General features: G+C 42.9%; 1 protein-coding gene across 4 annotated transcripts; it reads right to left on the reverse strand.

The window, feature by feature from the left end:
• Window positions 1-19,089, reverse strand: syt8 (synaptotagmin VIII). Of its 4 annotated transcripts, XM_033634445.2 has the most exons (11): window positions 18,963-19,089; window positions 18,541-18,889; window positions 12,592-12,837; window positions 12,165-12,340; window positions 11,251-11,346; window positions 9,352-9,519; window positions 7,229-7,396; window positions 6,668-6,785; window positions 2,818-2,844; window positions 2,597-2,730; window positions 1-516 (listed from the first exon to the last, which is right to left on the reverse strand). In XM_033634445.2, exons 3-11 carry the CDS (start codon window positions 12,803-12,805, stop codon window positions 274-276), a joined length of 1,344 nt encoding a protein of 447 aa, XP_033490336.1. In that variant the 5' UTR covers window positions 12,806-12,837; window positions 18,541-18,889; window positions 18,963-19,089; the 3' UTR covers window positions 1-273. The 4 variants fall into 4 exon arrangements, with proteins under 4 accessions (XP_033490336.1, XP_033490338.1, XP_033490337.1 ...); XM_033634447.2 differs by lacking the exon at window positions 2,818-2,844 and having other exon boundaries at window positions 18,963-19,087; XM_033634446.2 differs by lacking the exons at window positions 18,541-18,889; window positions 18,963-19,089 and adding an exon at window positions 15,157-15,281.

The raw sequence follows: 19,089 nt of genomic DNA on the forward strand, positions 1-19,089 counted from the left end.
TGTGATTACATGTTTAATACATAACACAGAAAACTTAAGAATATTATCATAAGTTTAGTTACAATACAATTAAAACCAAAGTGCTTGGGTTTGAAATGTCAATATGATTTATAACTTAAATTTAATAGCAAAATATAATTGTTAATCTTAAATGAAAAAATATAAAGTAAGCAGATTTAAGAAGAGCAGCTGAGAAATGATTTATACACAGTGAATCTGCTCGATGCATTTGAAACATTTTGATGTTGGACGACATCATGTTGGTGTAAACAACTAGTGCAGTTTGGGCAGTTTGTGCTGCAGGGGGATTTTCTTCTTCAGGGACAGGGTGGAGTTCACCTGCTCGGCCGACAGCAGGCTGTGCCACTGAGCGACCGGCCGCCGCGGGTTGGACAACATGTCGGCCCAGTGCCTCAGCTGGTTCCCCGAGGCGTCGCAACCCAGGAAGATTTTCCCCATGGCGTCGTTTCGGGATATGGCGTCGTGGTCCCACACGGAGATCACCAGGTTGACCCTCTGTGGACGACAGCAGGAGTCGCCTTAGTCTCATTTAGATTAATAAACTTAAAACTGCAGCATTAAAGGAGCATACTGGGTTTGTTTGTTTGTTTGTTTGTTTGTAGGTTTCAGAACATTTCAGGCTTTTTTTGTACGTATACCTACAAAAGTGATGCGCCAGATTTCATGATCCACATAATCATGAGCCAAAAATGTGCATAAAACTCATGTAATTGGGATGGATGAGATCATGTGACCAATGCACTAACAGAAGTAAAGAAGAAAGTGGTATAAAGCGCAAAAGTCCATGTAAGGACGCAGGGTGGGGTGATGAACGGGTTAACATTACTGGTCTAAACCTAACATACGTAACTTTACTCTTCTAAACCTAATGGGTCTCAAAACCTTGGTACTAAAAACCTACTCCGGATTCATGAATGCCGGGGGAAACTCGGATATGATTGTAGGGCCGTGTGTGTGTTCATGAACGCCAATCAATTGTAAATTCACAGCGTGCTCCTGCGAGCCAGCAATTAGCACATAATACATCCTGCCCATGAATAGCCAGAGACCGTCATATATGGAGGTGATAATTACTATGGACAGGTGCATCCTGTCGACCTGCAAACATGGAGCAAACAAAGAGAGAGAAAGAAAAACTTGTCCGACGCTGAGTTTGAAGTTATTTTAGGTAAAGTGGGGTTGAAATGAACATTTTATTTTCTTCTGTTAGTAGTAATGTGACAGGGACAGGTAAATGTGACAGGGACAGGTAAATCAAAGGCCTGGAAGGAGGTAACAGGTGTTGTGTCTTCTGTTGTAAGAACCAATGAAAATGGCTCCATGTGAAACTAGATGCAAAAAAACACAACAGGCACAGGAGGCTCCGCCCACTCACAGCTCTCTGCTGCAGACAAGCGCATTGCTTACATCATTGGAGAGACCTCTCTGTCAGTTTGCCCTGAGTCTCAGCATTGTTTGTCACTGCTGTGAAGCTTAACCACTGTCAAAACATGTTCGTACAGGCAGACTAATGTAGGCAACAACTCATCGTTAAGTTTAACAACAAGTAAGTCTGGCGTGAAACCACACCGTCTCCCTCAAACTCTGCCACATTCAAATTCGGAAACAGACACCGAATTGCCTTCCCACGTCCACGTGTCTATTTAAACCAAAGCTCAGTTTGAAATGTCTACGTCTCCCATGTTGCGTGTGTAAACTAAACAAAAATGACATGCAGTTTGGTGCTATGGTGCGTAAACACTACTGTACTGTAGTTTTAAATCAATTTGAATAACTCATTCACACTTTTAAGAACGCTTATCTGAAGCTGAAATCTGCTAAATGCCGACTAATTTAACTAAATGCGTCATGTTTCTAATCTCTTGTCATGTTCGACTCAAGTGTTTCAGAGGCATCTGTGAACATGACAGAACACAATATGAAATAAAGCTGTAATTTCTATTAATGACAAGTTTATGTGCAATATCTTATTAACGGAGGCACCAAGAGCAGTCAGAAGCAGGTGTAGAGTCTGGTAGTAGCCTACCTACGAAAAGATCAGAGCTACTAACATATTGATGAATGTTGAAATAGCGAAGAGTTTACATACTAATTCCTTCTGCTCACGTTTCATGAATGAGACCGACTGTATGTAACTTTAAGTTAAGCAGGATGTGTAACGTGATGATGCATTCACGGAGGGCTAATTTGTTATATCATGTGAAGTGTTGCATGAGGATGTGTTAAACATTTACATATCCCTCCTTTGGTTTCCATTAACGTCACTCAAAATGAAATTGAATAACATACACAATGACATACAATAACACATCCTGCTGCTGCTGCTTCACATTAAAAGCATTCAACTGCTGAAGCACGCTGTGGCTTTTATTGTGAAACAGTTCAAATGTTCCATTTGGTGCATATCTTTGTTTCTTATTGAATAAATCCTTATTGTAACTGTTTCTGTAGCTTGTTCCACCCTCAGATTTTGTTTTATAAATCAAATTACTGAGATATTGAATATTTGAGTTTAAAATAAATATGATTAAATCCCAGATCTGTCAGGTTGTGATTTTTATCTGGTGACACTCACCTGGATTTGTTCAAATGTCACGTCGAAGGTGAAGGACTCGTTGTAATACGGGTTCAGCGTCTTCTTTTTAGTAGACGTCTTCCTTTTCCTCCACTTCCTCTTGTCCAGAGCCAGCTGCACCTTCACGTAGGGATCTACAGACACCAAGCGCACATTAAACTTGTGCATCAAAACGACAAAGATGAAGTATAATTTGTTCAAAAGATGAAATATTGCTTTACTTCTCTCAGGAGTTAAAGTGTCTGAAACTACAGAAAACAGAAAATACAAATTAAAGGTTAAGAAAGGTTTCTTCTGCATTTAAAGGTCCAGTGTGTCAGATTTAGTGGATTCTGGCAGTGAGGACTGCAGATTGCAACCAGCTGAAACTTCTCCTGGTTAAAATTCCTTCAGTGTTCTTTGTTCAGGAGGTTTTTATCAGGAGCCGAATCATCCAAAGAGGTCTCTTCCTCTCCAAAACAAACTGACTAGATGATTTAAACTGGTAAAAACACTGAATGAAGTAGTTTCAGGTTTAAAAAAATCAGTGTTTTTTTTTTGTCTTTCAAACATAAATGTCCCCATCTAGAGCCAGTGTTTGGTTTGTCCATTCTGGGCTACTGTAGAAACAACATGGCGATCTACGTAGACAAGGACCTGCTCCTTATGTAGATATAAACAGCTCGTTCTAAGGTAACGAAAACACAACAATTCTTAAGGCTGCTGTCAGCCCTAGAGTGGTCTCCTTTGGTCTGAATCAGGGACTCATGTTGTTCCAAAGTTGTATAATTGCCTAGAGTTGGTTCGTGTTCTCACGGCAGCATTTACAAGAGGACCAGATCAAATGCCTTGTGTGAGAAAGCTGCTCTTGATTGGTCAGAATTTCCATGTGGGAAAAATCCAGGAAGTAAAGCAAACGTTGAAGAAGAGTACACTTGCAAGATAAATGTGACACTTTCTAATGTCACAATGGAGGGACAACTACGCAGGTTGATTTTAGCGCTGCTCATCGTGGACTATATTGCTGTCATTGTTCATTTTAGTCAAACCATACAGTTTGAAAACGAGGCGCGGCTCCAACTAGAAAACAATGTTTTGATGCATTGGATGTGCTGAATGTGCATATTAAGGCAGTACAGGAGGAGGTGCACATTAATAATCCTCCAGGACTGTAACATGCTCATGTTTAACCCAAACAATGTGTCATGTGACTGCAGTTGCTTCACATCCAGGTCGGAACACCTTCTCACCACAAACCAACCGCACCAGAGTTCCTTTGGAACCGGACTGAGACCACCTCTTCAAGAAGGTCTCAGTCTGGTTGTTTTGGTGTGTTCACACCTGCACAAACGAACCGCACTGAGGGGGCAAACGCACCTGAGTTTGACTGAACCGAACCAAACAGGGCAGGTGTGAAAGCAGCCTTATTTTCAGGTGACTGTACACTAAAGAAAACATACTTATATTATATTATATTTCAGCCAGAATATCCCCCTAAATCCTACAGACTGGACCTTTAACTGAAATCTGTTTACTGACATGTTTCTCAGAAACCCAATTAAAAAACAAAAAAGTCCCGCTGATGGAGGTAATGATTGATTTCACCTGTCAGACCTCCAACCACACATTGTTTATTATCATTATTATTATTATTATGACCCACAGCAGAAATTTATGAGTTTATTTGCAAAAACAGATTCTTTAAAAGCAACAAATCAACATCAGCTTGATTTATTTTCCCGGAATTGCACAATAAAAAAATAAGATTTATAAAGATTATCATTTCATTTGCACATCTTATCAAAACAACCCAACACCAGTTTGATTGATTTTTGCCTGGATCACATTAAAAAATGATTTAAATCATCATGATTAAGAATAATTAATAAATAATTAATGAATTAACAGTAACCAGTGGTGGTTGGTGATTAATTACCTGTTTTGGCTACAGTCAGTGAGGACCTCTGCTCACACACTAACAATGTTGTTGTCTAGTTTAAGTTTCAGCTACAGAGGACTGTTAATGTCACATTTAGTCACAGCGACAGCTCTGACCAACACTGTGGATCTTTTCACACCTGAACATCCGAACCAAGGTTTGTATTTTTATTATATTTGATCCAGTTAGTTCTGGCTTTGCAGTGATGCGAATGCACTAAAAAAGCATAACATACCTACATCCTGTTGTTGCAGCCTACGTCCTGTATCACCTCTGTGAGCTGTGGCTCCCTTATTTGACTATGTTTACATGCACACTAATATTCCATTATTATTCAGAATAACCAGAATATTTTGTGCATGTAAACCAAGCAGGAACCTCCAAGGCTGAAAAATGGAGCCAATGCACATGTGCCAACGTCTGCAGTTCCTCTAATGGCCACTTGAGGCTGACTCCAAGGGTGAGTCAAAATGTAAAAATGGCCAAATTTACAGCAGAAATAAACATGTTTTCAGCCTGGCACACACAACCAGTAATTTCAACATTCATGACAACTGTACAGGGGCTGAATTTTTATATGACTCACCCGTTTACATTTTATTAAGGCTTAAAGTTAGGCAGAATTAAGGGCGTGGCCGCTTTGAGTGACAGACCGTCTGTGAGGTGTTGCTACAGTCTGTGAGTCAGATCCACCCCTCGCTCCTCACAAGCTCCACCCTCTCGCCCAAAAAGGGTCACTTCTGGGCCTGGCTTTAAAACACCAAGATGGCAGCAGCCAAAAAGCCCGACTCGAGTCTTCACAGTGGGAGTTCACAAACCAGTGGGTGATGTCACTGAAGCTACATTCATTATTGGTATAGTCTATGTTGCAAACATAGTCACTGATGCATTGTAGGTGGGCTCCAGTGTCCTTTTGTGTCCTCTCAAAAAATATTTAAAAACTATCTGATTTTTGAGTTTATTTTTGTTTTGTTGTCCTTTTTCTGGTTCTGATGAAAGCCTGCCAGAAATGGGGCGATGCCTGTGAGCTAGTCCAGGCAGTCAACTCGAGCTGCGCTGATTCATACACACACGTCATACGTCACTCCACGTCATCTACAAAACACGCCCTCCCAATGTAGCGGTCTATTTAAGCTGCAAAATCTTCCCAGCCCTCTCTTTGCCTTGTGACTGCTGCCCTGCACCAGAACTGCTGCCTGCTCTTTCAGCCCCACCTCCACCCCAACATCCACCTGCAGGCTCTGGCTAAGGTGGGGAAATATTTAATCATCACTCCCCAGTGTCTCATGTAAACATATATGCGGGGAGCGATGACGCTGGAGTCTAGACACCAAACTGTAACTCTGTCCTGCTGTTGAAATAAACATTATAATCATGAGTTGTGTGACTGAACTTCCTGTAATGCCAGATTCACACTGAAGCGCCACGATTTGTTAAATGTCACGCCGACGGCCATCAGCAGTCGCCTGCCTGTTGACACCAGAGCCACATTTCTCTGCACCGGTCAGCAAGTGATTCTGCTGCCTGCTCTGTTTAAATCACATGACGAGCTCTGTGTTGTCTGCTTGTGTCTTTGCATGTGTGATAGCTCGTGTGTGTGTGTGTGTGTGTGTGTGTGTGTGTGTGGCGAGCTTGTTGAATGGGATTTTGTTTAATCTCCACTGTAACATATATATGAGTGATTGATTGGGCTTTCCTGCAAATTTGCACAACTCCTGTTTAAAAAAACTCTACTGTTTGGCCATCACTATGTGACGGCTGTCTACTACTGTACTACAGCTAGACAGGAAGAGGTCGAATTCAGTACCACAGCATGCGTCGCTCATATCGATAACACTTATATTTGACCTGATTTAATACTTGATTTCTTAACAGAATGACTAAAAGTCTCAAACAGACTCTTACAGTAAGCAGTAAGGACAGAAGTCTAAACGGGGATTAACACACGTCAGTCCTGTCGTTTCATTGGTTCTTTTCACACCCATTCATGTGTTGAATTATTGTGTATTGCAGCTATAATAATTTATTAGTCCTGCTGAGTCTGCATGAAGCTTTGTGCGCCCTCTGTTGATGGACGATAACCCTAACCGAACCGTTAGAGACTCTTGTGGACAACTGGATGATTTTGATGTGAGATCTTATTTCAGTCTGACCTGAAGTTCCGATGGTGTCCATGCTCTTCAGGTTTTTGGCCTCCAGGATCACCACGGTCAGTTTGGCGGCAGTGGGAACGTAGCGCAGAGAGAGGCAGATCTCTCCCAGGTTTTCTTCCTGCAGCACAAAGAAATCTTTACAGCAAAAATCATCAAACAATTCAATGAAAATCAAGGGACTCTTCTTCTGTGGTGCTTTTTTGGTGTTGGAAGTCATTGAAAATCATAAACATATTTCCACAGATGTATTTAAATGTTTAAAAAGTGACTCTGTCTCCAATAGAATGCTTCAGGTGACATTTGTGGGGAAAAAATTAAAGAATGTGTGGCCACAAAGAAGTAATACGTCAAAACAAGACACCACTCTGTCACCACGACTTTCTTAATTCATGGGAACAAGATCATTCAAGTTCCAGATGTGGTGGGATGTCTGTCAGTGTTGCGGCGATGCAGGTCAGTGGAGACGGCACAAATCCCAGAAAGCACAGACATATGAGGGACTTCTCCAGCCGCTGTACTTTGCATCGTGAGAGTGACAAACTTAACAACGGCAAAGAAAACCTCAAACTTGGCGGGCTCGGCGAGGTCCTGCCACTCCTCGATGACGTGGTTCCAGTCGACGTTGCAGAGCTGCACCCTGAGCTCACCGATGATGTTGTGTTTGGAGAATCTGTTGAAGTCAAAAACCTGCATCACCACCGTTGACTTCAGGAGGGAAGACTTGGATATCTGAGGAAATAATTCACCGTGTTAGAAGAACAAGTATCGCTGGGTTTTGAATCACCTAAAAAAAAATCAGTTACATGGTGATAAAGCTGAAGAGCAGCGACAAACAGAAACACAACTTCATCTGTTGGGTTAAACATTATTTTAGTTTTACTTTGACTGTGTTTTACTTACAGCTTTTTGAGAGAAAAGCAGTGTTAATTTTGTTGACGAAAAACTATGATGAAAATTTTGCATCAAGAACCATTTTTTCCATGACGCAACCAAGACAATGACGAGCTGAAAATAGAGCTTGATAATAAAAAACTAAAATGAAATCTATGTTTCATTTTCATTGACAAGAGCCAGAGAGATCAGATCCAAGAACGGTCGTGCTTGTAATGATCTTCTGATGCCTGATGAACAACAGGCTGGTAAACTCCAGTAAATAGTCTGCACCAGGATGTTTGGTTGGTGCGAGTTGTGAGCTGTAACTCAGCAGTAAATAATCAGCCGTGTGTGTCTGACTGTGGATGGTGGAGCTGCTGAATGGATTTGTGGAGTTTGTTAGTTGCAGCGGTGGCTGTTAGCAGCTAGCTCCGCTCGCAGCCTTCACAGCTTCACCCCGCAGGACTCCACTCAGTCCGGACTGGAGAAGGTTTGTGGGTTGATGGTGTTTGACAGGCAGGTAGGAGGCTCAGTTATCTGTGAGTGTAGCTGTGCTGTAAGTAAACAGTCTGAACTCAGATCAGTTTTCTCTGACAGAGACGAAAGTTTAGTTTGAATCACCAACTCTGTGAGAGGACACCAGTTTAAACCTCCAGACTAACATGTTGCACATGAAGAAACAAGTTGTGTTTCTGCTTCTTAACAGTCACATGGATAAGTCAGAGTTTACAATGAACCTGGGGACAAATCCTAGTTGGCTCACATTAGTTATTTGTTGAGAGCATAAATAGAGAGATGTTGAGCTTTTCAGATGATGATCAGTAAGTGTGTGCTCGTAAATCAGCCCTTAAACCTGTCACACACTGCTGGAGACATGACAGTTTGGAAGTGTGCACACATTATTGGTAGTTGGGAAAAAAAGTGTCTTAACGACAAATTTATTTTATTCTTTATTCTTATTTTTTAACATAATGACTAAAATGTTTTAAATTTATGTCAACTTAAACTAAACTAAATCTATTAGGGATTAAAAATGACTGAAATGCAACTAAAACTAAAACATTTTCGTCTCAAGACTCAGACTGAATTATTTCATATCTTTTTTGCCTTTCAGCAGTATATAACAACAATTATAACTGATGTGGCTAATTAAACTAACGCAGCCTTGACCCAGACAAACAGAAAATACATAAATGGCAGATGCATTAAGCAAATAAATGTTTAGTATTGGCTCAGGTTTTCACTCGTCCATTATGACATGATGAGCTTCCAGTTGCTGCAGCAGTAAAATGTGTTTGACATAAAGTCCATAAAAAAGGACTGAACAGCCTCCTGCAGGTCACACTGTTACAAGAATCACACCTTTAGTTTAGAGGTGTAAAACGTGTCCTGACAGATCACTGTCACACAGAAATATTGTACATCTAACATCAAGAGAAAATCTTTAAGACTTTTTTAAATTAAGCGTAAGACTTTTTAAAACCTTTTAAGACCTTTTTGTTTAGAGGAAACTGAATGCAAGACTTTTGGTCAAGTCTCCACTTCTGACTCAGTGTGTGTGTGTGTTGCACATTTTTTGCACATTGCACATGTTCTTTATACTTAATTATATTAAAACATATACATGTCTCACATTTTTATTGTAAATTTCTATTTTATTTCTGACTCTTCTCTAGCTCTTGTTTTTATTATTTTATTTTATTTTTATTTGCTCCTACTATGTTTACTGATGTGCACTGAAACACTGAATCAAATTGCTTTATATGTAGAAACACTTTGATTCTGTAGATCCTTCCACAGCCACCTCGTACCTGGAAGACGAATTGTTCGTTGAAGACCGGGTTCAGCGTGCTTCTGAACACTTTGGTCTCGAAGGTTTTGGATTTGTTGGGGAGGATGTAGACTTTGACGTATGGGTCCGAGTTTCCTCCCAGGTCCATGGCCATCAGGCTGTTGGCTTGTTTGATCCCGACTGTGAGCTGTGAGGACAGACGGGACACAGACAGACAGGTAACACTGGGAGGTAAAGGGGAACTGATGCAGGGGAGTTCTGTTGCAGCAGAATAAAGCCTTTAGTGTCTCCAGACGGAGCTGCGTTAACACCAGTCAGGAACCACCATCTTAGAATGTTGTAAAATAAAAATCACTATGCAATAATAAGCAAATCTACACTAACAAACATCAAATCATACGTTGTTTTTACCAAGATGGGTGTTAAATTTGAGCAATACAGTTATCTTTGTAATCACAATTATGTAATGATGTCACCACGCAATGACATCACAGTGTCATTTAGCAACTTTAAAGGAGCAATAAGCGAAATTCATCATTTCTAGATTGAAGGAATTAGAAAATTGCTATGTGAAGAACTAGAGGTGTAATTTCATCTGGAGTATAGCATGACGTCACACACCCTCTCTCTGTGTTGATCTCCAGCCCGTTGTTTACAAGGCTGCGCGTTCATGTACGTTCATGTGAATCCCCCCCCCCCCCCCCCCCCCCCCCCGGCATTACCTCTAAAGAAACAACGGTTGTTGGTGAAGAAGTTGTCGGCTAAAGAAAGGGACAGAACTCGGATTAACATTAGCCTTGCATTTCCAAGGCGGAGAGCACTGCGAGAGCTGTAGGGGCTACAATCTGACTCGGAGCTAGCTCTTCTTCTCCTGGACAGGTACAACATAAAGTCAAATGTCTGTTTTAATTAGTGTTACAGTAACGTTAGGCACATGTCGCTATGTCGATTCAATTAAATTTAATGTTACAATCGTAGCCGGAGCTTGAGTTATTAGCGGCTCTGTCCCAGCAATGGGTCAGGCGTTACGGTTGTGTTAGGTGAGTAGCCCGGCAGCCCAGCTAACATTTGCAATTAGCATTGTAAAATGTAGCCCGGTGGGCAGCCTGGCGGCTGTGTTTAGCTATTCCCCTGCCTACTTCAATGATGATGGTCCCTGTAATAAATGTAATATATTAGCTGAGATGGAGGCGAGGCTCAGTGACTAGAAGAGTTGGTAGAAGCGCTCCATAGCTGTAAGTTACTCCAGTAGCCGTAGTAGCTCTAGTGCTAACTCCAAGAGCTAACACTAACGTCCCTACTCTTCTCCGTGAGCGGCTCACGCTCTCACGGAGAAGAGTTGGAACGTTAGCATGGCAGCCGACTAGTGCTAACGCTAACGTCCCCACGCTTCTCGGCTCCGACTCACTGAGCCTGGCGGAGAAGTGTAGGGACGTTAGCACTAATGGGCTGCCATGCTAACGTTCCAACTCTTCTCCGTGAGACTCACAGGCTCCTGGCTCAGTTGGAGTTGGAGCGTTAGCGTGGCAGCCGAGTAGTGCTAACAGGAAAGCAGGGAAATAGCTAAACACAGACTGAGAGTGAGTGAAAGACATCGCTAACTGCTAAACTAAGCCAAACTAAGTTGGCTGTTTAGGTTTTATTTCCTCGCCCTGTGGCGAGTGAATCTGCCTGTAGTGAAACCGGGGCTAACCGGTGCTTCCTCCTCAGGCTCCACTTCACTCAGCTGCCAGCACAGCCAGTTAGCCTCCGCTAGCCTCCCAGCTAACGTTAGCCCCAGCTCTCCGTTTGGATCCAACCGGAGCACCGAGCCCTGGTTTGTTATTCAGGTTAAAGTGGGAAGAAGCAGCGGGTATACATACATCTTTTCACTTATAAGGTGAAACACACAGCCACTCTGTAAACCTGGTTTAATCACCTCAGACTGAGCAGCATTGTAGTCCAGAGAGTAGAGCATCTTCCCTCTCTGCTGTTTGGTCGAGCCGTAGTCCACGTCGGTCACATCAGGCTGAACCTGTCGGAGCACAGGAAACACATCAGCACTCGTTTTTAATACAGGATAAGAAATTACTGTAGGGACAAAACAAAGGCGACTTAAAGAGAGACTTTGCAGCGGCCCTACAACTAGAGACGAGCGTGATAACTCGTCTAAATGATTAAACGTCCGCCCCATCGCTAGTCAGCACCAGAAATATTAGTCGCTTAAACCAATTAGTGTTTGATTCATGTACAAGGCTGCCTAACTGTCATGCAGCCGCCCGCCACTAGTGGGAGCTACAGAGCCGTCAGACAGCAGTCCCCCTCCCCGCGGTAATGCTCGAGTAGACTGGAGTTTAAAACAACACGGTGGGAAATTGGAGAGACATCCTCTCACAAAACCAGCGCGGTTTGGCAGCACTTTGATCTAGAATATGAAAACAAGGTAGCGTGTTGGCTGTGTCAGAAAAAAATGGCATATAATCAGTGGCCTGGAGCAATGAGCAACCACAGCCAACTCAAGCATTTGGATGTTAACCTGCACGGAACTACGGCTGCTGCTGCTAGTGGTACCGGGGACAATGCTAACCACTGACACACTGCACTAACTTCTGACTGTTTTCTAGGTGTTTTTGTTTAGTCGACAGGGAAATTAGTCGCCAGCAACATCCCTACCTACAACGTGATCTCGGTGTAAAATGGTAAAACTCCAGAGACCTGCAGGTTCACCTTTCAAACTGTTTCATGTCATCATTTGTCACTGACTGGTTGTGATCGTAGACAGCTTCACTGCTGGGCTGTGCGTCTAAGAGAGAACCAGACTCTCCTCCAGAGGACGCTGTCACTGTCACTCACCAGAGCTGTGGTGGTTTTTCCGTTCACGCCGTTCAGACTGATGTTCTCCTTACTCTTCTTCTGCTGCTTCTTCTTCTTATTCCTTTTGCGGCAGCAGTAGATGCAGGCACACAGACAGCAGAGCAGAATCAGCACAGCGCCGACCGCAAAGATGGCGTACACCGCCCAGCGAGGCACTGCGGGAGACGAGGAGACGTGTTAGTCATTGTGTCAGGGACGTACAAGAGGTGGAGGAAGGATTCAGATCCTTTACTGAAGTTAAAGCACTAACACCACACTGTAAATATAAAAGTCCTGCACTGAGAGTTTTACTTGTACTGTATTATATTCAGACGGCTTCAGCCTCAGTTAAAGATCTGTCCTCCACCTCAGCTTTATCTTTTTATTTTAGGGTCAGTTTTGGGTTGAGGTGAAGCTGTTTACTCACAGGGGATCTTATTCAGAATATTGTTAACGAAGCCTGCGACGGCGACGGCAGCTGGATTGGCGGTGGAGTTAGTGTGGGTGGAGGTGGGGAAGGTGGTGATGTTGGTGATGGGGTGAGAGGTCACCGGCAGGAGGGAGGTGAAGGGCGGAGTCTCTAAAGGCGTCATATGAGATACTGGAGGAGAGATTGGTGTAGGCTGGTGGATGGTCGGCATGATGAAGAGGAGGAGGAGGATGAAGAGAGGAGCTGTGGAGGAAACAGGAAAGAGTTTCAGTCTGCACAAATAAATACAGAGAAACTCACAGTTTCAGCTTGATGTAAAACAGGTGACGCGTTTTGGAAGCCAATACTTTGATCACCACATTTATCTGTGACAGACATCAGAGAAGAGGAAGAAAAAGAAGATGAAGAACAGGGGAGGGAGATGAAGTGGAAAAAGAAGAAGAAAGAAAAAGATGAGGAAAAAAAACACAGGAGGAGGAAGAGGAAAAGATGAAGAGGAGGAGAAGGAGACAGAAGAGAAGAAGGAATAGGAAACGGCAGAAGAAAAAGGACAAGAAGAAGAAGAAGTAGAGGAAAAGGAGGAGGAAGAAGAAGAGGAGGATTGTAAGTTGAGTTTCTTGAAGATGTTTCACCTCTTACCCCAGAGGCTTCTTCTGAACTGAAGTGGATGACTGAGGATCTTCACCAACAAGAAGAGGAGGAAGAAGAAGAGGAAGAAAAAGGACAAGAAGAATAAGTAGAGGAAAATGAAGATGAAGAAGAAGAGGATCAAGAGGAAGTATACCATATATGGTATCCCACAGTACCATTAAACCCATAAAACTCTCCACTGTCAGACTGAACAATCAAATCTCCTCAGCCGGAGTTTTTCTGAACGTTTCTGAACAACAGTGACGTCTGAAATCAAACATGAGAGCCGTCAAGCTCCGCTGACATGACGGAGTGAAACTCCACCATGAACAAACAGCAGCAGCACATTAACCCTCCGTCTGATTCACTGTCTGATAACAACAACAAAGACTCCACACTGTTATCAGCCCGAGGAATCCTTCTGATGGAGTCAGTGGACCTGATGGAGGCGATTATACCTCCACTGCTGTAATGCTATCAGTAACCTTACAACACTCCCTGTGAAGGAGTGTGGAGCGGACAGAAGGTCCTAAACACGTCCTCAGTTTGTTTGGTTTTATTTAAAAATATCTATTGACCTCCATTTTCTAAAAGCAGTCCTCACACACACCAAACTGAACCAATGCACCAGACTCTGTTCTCACTTAAAGACGAGGACATCTAACTGGCCTACTGTCCTTGTCCCAGTATACAAGCACGGGAGGGGAATCCATTTATTGAGCCAAGTATGTGCGACTCCTCTACGATAGGTGGAGATTTGCCCCCTTTCAGCTTGTTAGTATTGGACCTTTTTCCTGTCGACCTATTACGTCACAGACCAAACAATGGACAAACAAGTTAGCTACGGTTAGCTAGCAGCTAACTGCTACCATGGTGGACAACTTTACAGCTCTGTACATTTGGTCCGTCCAAAAAGTCACGGCTCTGGATGTAGATTTCTCCATGTTGTTACCGGCTTCTTCTTCTCTTACACATTTAATGCTATTGGACTTCAGGGTCAAAGCCCGGGGCGGAAACTGTGGAGCATGCTCAGAGCGCCTCGGCCAGTTTGGGTCTTACTGACTGTATACATGCAGGAGGAATTCAACTCCCAATCACATTATCTGAGTGTTAGTCCGACTGTCAGAAAGATTTAGTGCAATTTCAGTCACACTAACATGTTAACCTGTATTTTAGAAGTCTGGTTTTAGTCAACACAATTAATCCATTTTCTCTAATGTCATGTAAATGCACTGATGATGTGGACTGGTTTCAGATTTCTTCCAACGCTCGTCACTAAATTCAGTTCAGTCAGGAACACTTTGCAGTATTATATTTGGCGGTATGGCTCTGTACTGGGGCCTCTCTGCTTTTCCTAGGGCCTAAGCAGAATGCCTATTGCACGCGCCTTGAAACACATGTTATAGAAGCTGCTGTCCACAGATATACATACAGGTGGGCCTTGAGATTTTAGCTCGCCCTTTGGCTTTGATCCTGATATTTGGATCAAATGTATCCCAATCTAACCAGAAAGCGAACACATGATGAAGATTTGATCCACATCAAAACCAATGCTCTGTTACGTGATCAAATCCAATTTCAGAATCCTTTTTGCTTTTGAACAACCCATTTTCAGGATCTGATCCTATCTGATCAGATTACTTCCGAACAACTGGGCCCAGGAAACGGTTACACCTCCAGAAAGATCCTCCATGCCCCACGCCGCACCCAAAAAATAAAATAACATCAGAAAACAAATTAAATAAAGACTTCTTTGAAAAGAAACAGAAACAGATATATCCCTCCTGAGATCATTCACAGATACGATGACATGATGAGACTTTCTGAACCTGGCCTCTGCTTTCAGCCATTCATCACATCACATATATTAACTGCATGACGCACAACACCCTCTGAGCACCTCACAAATAAAACCTGAAACATTTTACTCACTAATGACGAGGTTTTACAGAAACGTCCACATCTCTACTCGCCGGCTGAAGTTGTTCCTGATCCGTACGGCTCAAAGTAAAAAGGGAGTCATGTTGGAGAAGGAGTGTAGAGGAAGGAGGTGACGTACGAGAGAAAGAGTTTTCCTAAAAACAACAAAGTGTTTGATCAGAGAGAGGAAACGTCTCCTCCCTCCGACTCCATCCACACTGTTTTCACTGTGAGCAGGAAAACACATCAACGGACCGACTGAAGGAGTCCAAACATTTCTGTCTCTAACACAGAGAAAGAGACAGAGGTGGAGGAAGTACTCTGATACCACAGTGTAAAATACTCTGTTACATGTCAGTCCTGCATTCATCTTACTTTAATACTCAAGTATTAGCATCAGACTTTAAGTAGCACTCTACCAAGTACGCTCCCTGGCATTTCAGCGTATTTTGAAACGAATGTGTTGAGCATAAACGCCTCTGTGCACGCTCATAGCTGTCAACAAGGTGTCAATGTCACACCTTGCTGCAGTGACGTTAAAGTGTACTTTCAATCTTCATTAGTTCACTGTGGGCCTCATGTACCGTGAAAGGATTCACTTGTGACTCCGCACCAGTCATTTAGAACTGAAGAAGCTTCTCGGATGAGAAGCAAAACGTCTTCAAGAAACACAAGCAAGTCCAGTTGCCTACGATACAGCACTTAAGAATACCATGACCTGGATGACTGAGAATCTTCACCGATACACACTGTGGGCCTTTCCCTAACCGCCCCCGATGCCGTTTTAAACGTTTCCACTTTCATGTGGAGGCTCCACAACATTGTGTACCGTCCCAAACCAACTAGTGAGGAAGTGAGTTATAAAACCCTCCGACAGCGAGCCTGCACCGATGCTGACTTACTGACCATGTGCAACGACGTGTTGTGTTCGTCACAGAAGAAGCTCCGTACAAATACAGTTCCACGCGACTAGCCCGCAGATTGTAAACTGTTCAAACTAAGACATATATTTAATATTGTCACACATACTTTAACCTCTTAAATGCCACATTATATCTACAGTCTCTATAAAACGATAGTCGTCTTTATTTAACAGTAAAATGTGACAGGAACTGTTGCAAAAACTGAGCAGCTTATAAACGTCAGACTGAAAAACAAGAAGATGAAAACAAGAAATGTCACCAGTGAATCTCAAGGATACATTTTTTTCCGTTTATGTATTATTTATTTATATTAATGGCAAAAGGACTATACGCCACCAAAGTTCCAGTGAACAGCAGCATGAATCAAATCAAAGTGATTCAAATCCATATAAAGAACATAAAATGGGAGAAATGTATTTTTCTCCATGGTTACCAAACATAATGACAGCTCCTTTTTCAGCTGCAGAGAGGGAAGTTTGTCCCAGAGCTTTAATGTAAGAAGCTTCACTCAGCTGTGCAGGTGACTGCAGGCAGAGTGGGAGTGGGAGTGGGTAGGGTTCGGTTTTGGAAAGGTTCGGTGACATCGCAGTTTGTTGCGATTACAGTTTAACCAGAGAGAGCAAAGACACACTGATTTTCAGGCTGCTGTTATGACTCTTGGTGTGACTGCACGCCTTTGTATGTTTTGTGACACTCTGTGTTATTTTGTCATAAATGTCGTCAGACAGTCTCTGTAGTAAAGAAAGAAGAAGGTCAGTGTAAAAACTTGAGAACCATAAATACTCCAGTAAATGTGACGGAGTCGTCACTGCTGCTTCACCATGAAGAGAAACTCTGACCTGAAGTTTGACTGCAGAAAATAAAGTGTGTCATCGTCACACAGACAATAAATGTGGCTGAAAAACAAGTTTCCTTCACTGCGTGTCCACAAACAGCCGGGAGCTGTTTACACACACACACACACACACACACACGTCTTAACAAGTCTTAACCCTCAAACAGGCCTGTGAAGAAGTAAGGACTGGCCAAAATGTCCTCACTTTAAATGAAGGGAACCCTTAATAATCACAGTCTAACAGGAAGTCAGTTAAACTTCGGGGGTATCAATGTGTACATGTAGGAAGCACAAGTGATTGTGAATCAGTTTCAGCTGCTTTGGTGCAAATCAAAGTGACAACAGGTGCAATGGAGAGGCAAAAGCAAGACAAGCCCCAAAAAGGGAATGGTTTTACATGTGGTGTCCACAGACAGTTGCTCTCTCCTTATCCTTGCTGACTGATTCTTCTCTAGTCTGGTCTTCTGCTAGTGTCCTTGGCACTACTGGCAGCATGAGGTCGTACCTGCAGCCCAATCAGGCTGCACAGGTAGTCCAGCTCCTCCAGGATGGCACAAGAAGGTTTGCTGTGTCTCCCAGCACAGTCTCAAGAGCATGGAGGAGATACCAGGAGACCAGCTGTTACACCAGGAGAGCTGGACAGGGCCGTAGAAGGGCATCAACCCTGCAGCAGGACCGGTATCTGCTCTTTTGTGTGAGGAGGAACAGGAGGAGCACTGCCAGAGCCCTACAACATGACCTCCAGCAGGCTACTGGTGTGCATGTTTCTGACCACACTGTCAGAAACAGACTCCATGAGGGTGGCATGAGGGCCCCCCCATATTTGACCCTACTTGTAGGTGTGCCCCTGTATCTAAAGGACTGGCCCTAGCTTGGCCCCCCCATTGAAACTGGCCTAGAACCGCCACTGTATATATGTATATGTATATCTTTTACTTTTTGAAACTTGAAGCTCATTTTGACGCTGATACTTTTGTACCTGAGTGAGATTTTGAATGCAGGACTTTCACTTGTAACAGAGTAGATTCTGTTGTATTACTGCTTTAGTCACTGTAGCAGTACTAGCTACTTCTCAGTACTTTGTCCACTGCTGCTAATACTGAACACTGCGCAGGAAATGCAAAGTTACAGAGTAAATAACAACGGGAAAAGTGTTTTCTGGGAAAAGCAACAGAGCGCTGAGAGTAAAGAAGAAGAAAGACAGAAAATAAATGGAAGCAGAAAAACACATGGGAGAATTTGGAAGAAGAAATGGAAAGAAAAAAAGAAAGATGGGAAGAAGATCAAATTTAGGAAAACAGGAAAAAAGAAGTAAACAGGAAAAAACAAAAACTCATAAGAAGAGGAGGATGATGAAGGGAGGAATGAAGGAAGAAGAGATGAAAAATAAAGCAGCATAGACGGACGGACAGACGAGTGAAGTTAAACAGTGAAACTTGTGGTTGTGGTTTTTGGGATTTAACCACAAAGCAAACAAGCAGCTGCAGCTCACACACTCAGACCCAGTGTCCTCGTCTGCAGACACAAACTCTTACACACTGAAACAGGACATGACACAAGAGAATAAAACTGTTCCACTGACAGAAACACAGCCAGATGATAGAGACAGAGCAGAGGAGCCAGCAGTGAAACACTGACCTGAGTGTAACGATGAGACTTTGTGTCCAGATGTTTGATTTCCTCTTATTTTAATCTCATTTCTTGTCCTTTTGTTCAGTCGGCTGTTTAATCTGTATTTTTATTTTCTGTCCTGCTGAACTTCAGTCGGCCATCTTCAGCTCTGACAGTGTGTCGACTTCAACCTGCAGCAGCCACCACACCTGCTGAACACACACACACACACACACACACACACACACACTCACACACACACAGTAGTTCAAACAGAGGTGGAGTCGAGGCTGCTAAAATACCAGTTATTCAAATATGTGTCATCTAAGAACAACTACTTACTGAAACAAGGAGCAGGTCTGTTTGCTGTTTGCGTCTGAAGGAAATAAAGTGCCTCTTTAAAGGAACAGTTCACCTCCCAGAAAATCATTTGTATAACAGTTACTCACCTGTGTGACGCTGTGTTTGTGAGGACAGCTTTGTTTTCCTCGCCTCCCTCCACCGTGAATGAGGAATCATGAAAAAAGAACAACAGTCTTGATGAGTTGAAGTCACTGGGCTCCACGTTTAAACTGT

This window comes from Epinephelus lanceolatus, chromosome 5 (assembly GCF_041903045.1).
Source record: "Epinephelus lanceolatus isolate andai-2023 chromosome 5, ASM4190304v1, whole genome shotgun sequence".
Classification (NCBI taxonomy): domain Eukaryota; kingdom Metazoa; phylum Chordata; class Actinopteri; order Perciformes; family Serranidae; genus Epinephelus; species Epinephelus lanceolatus.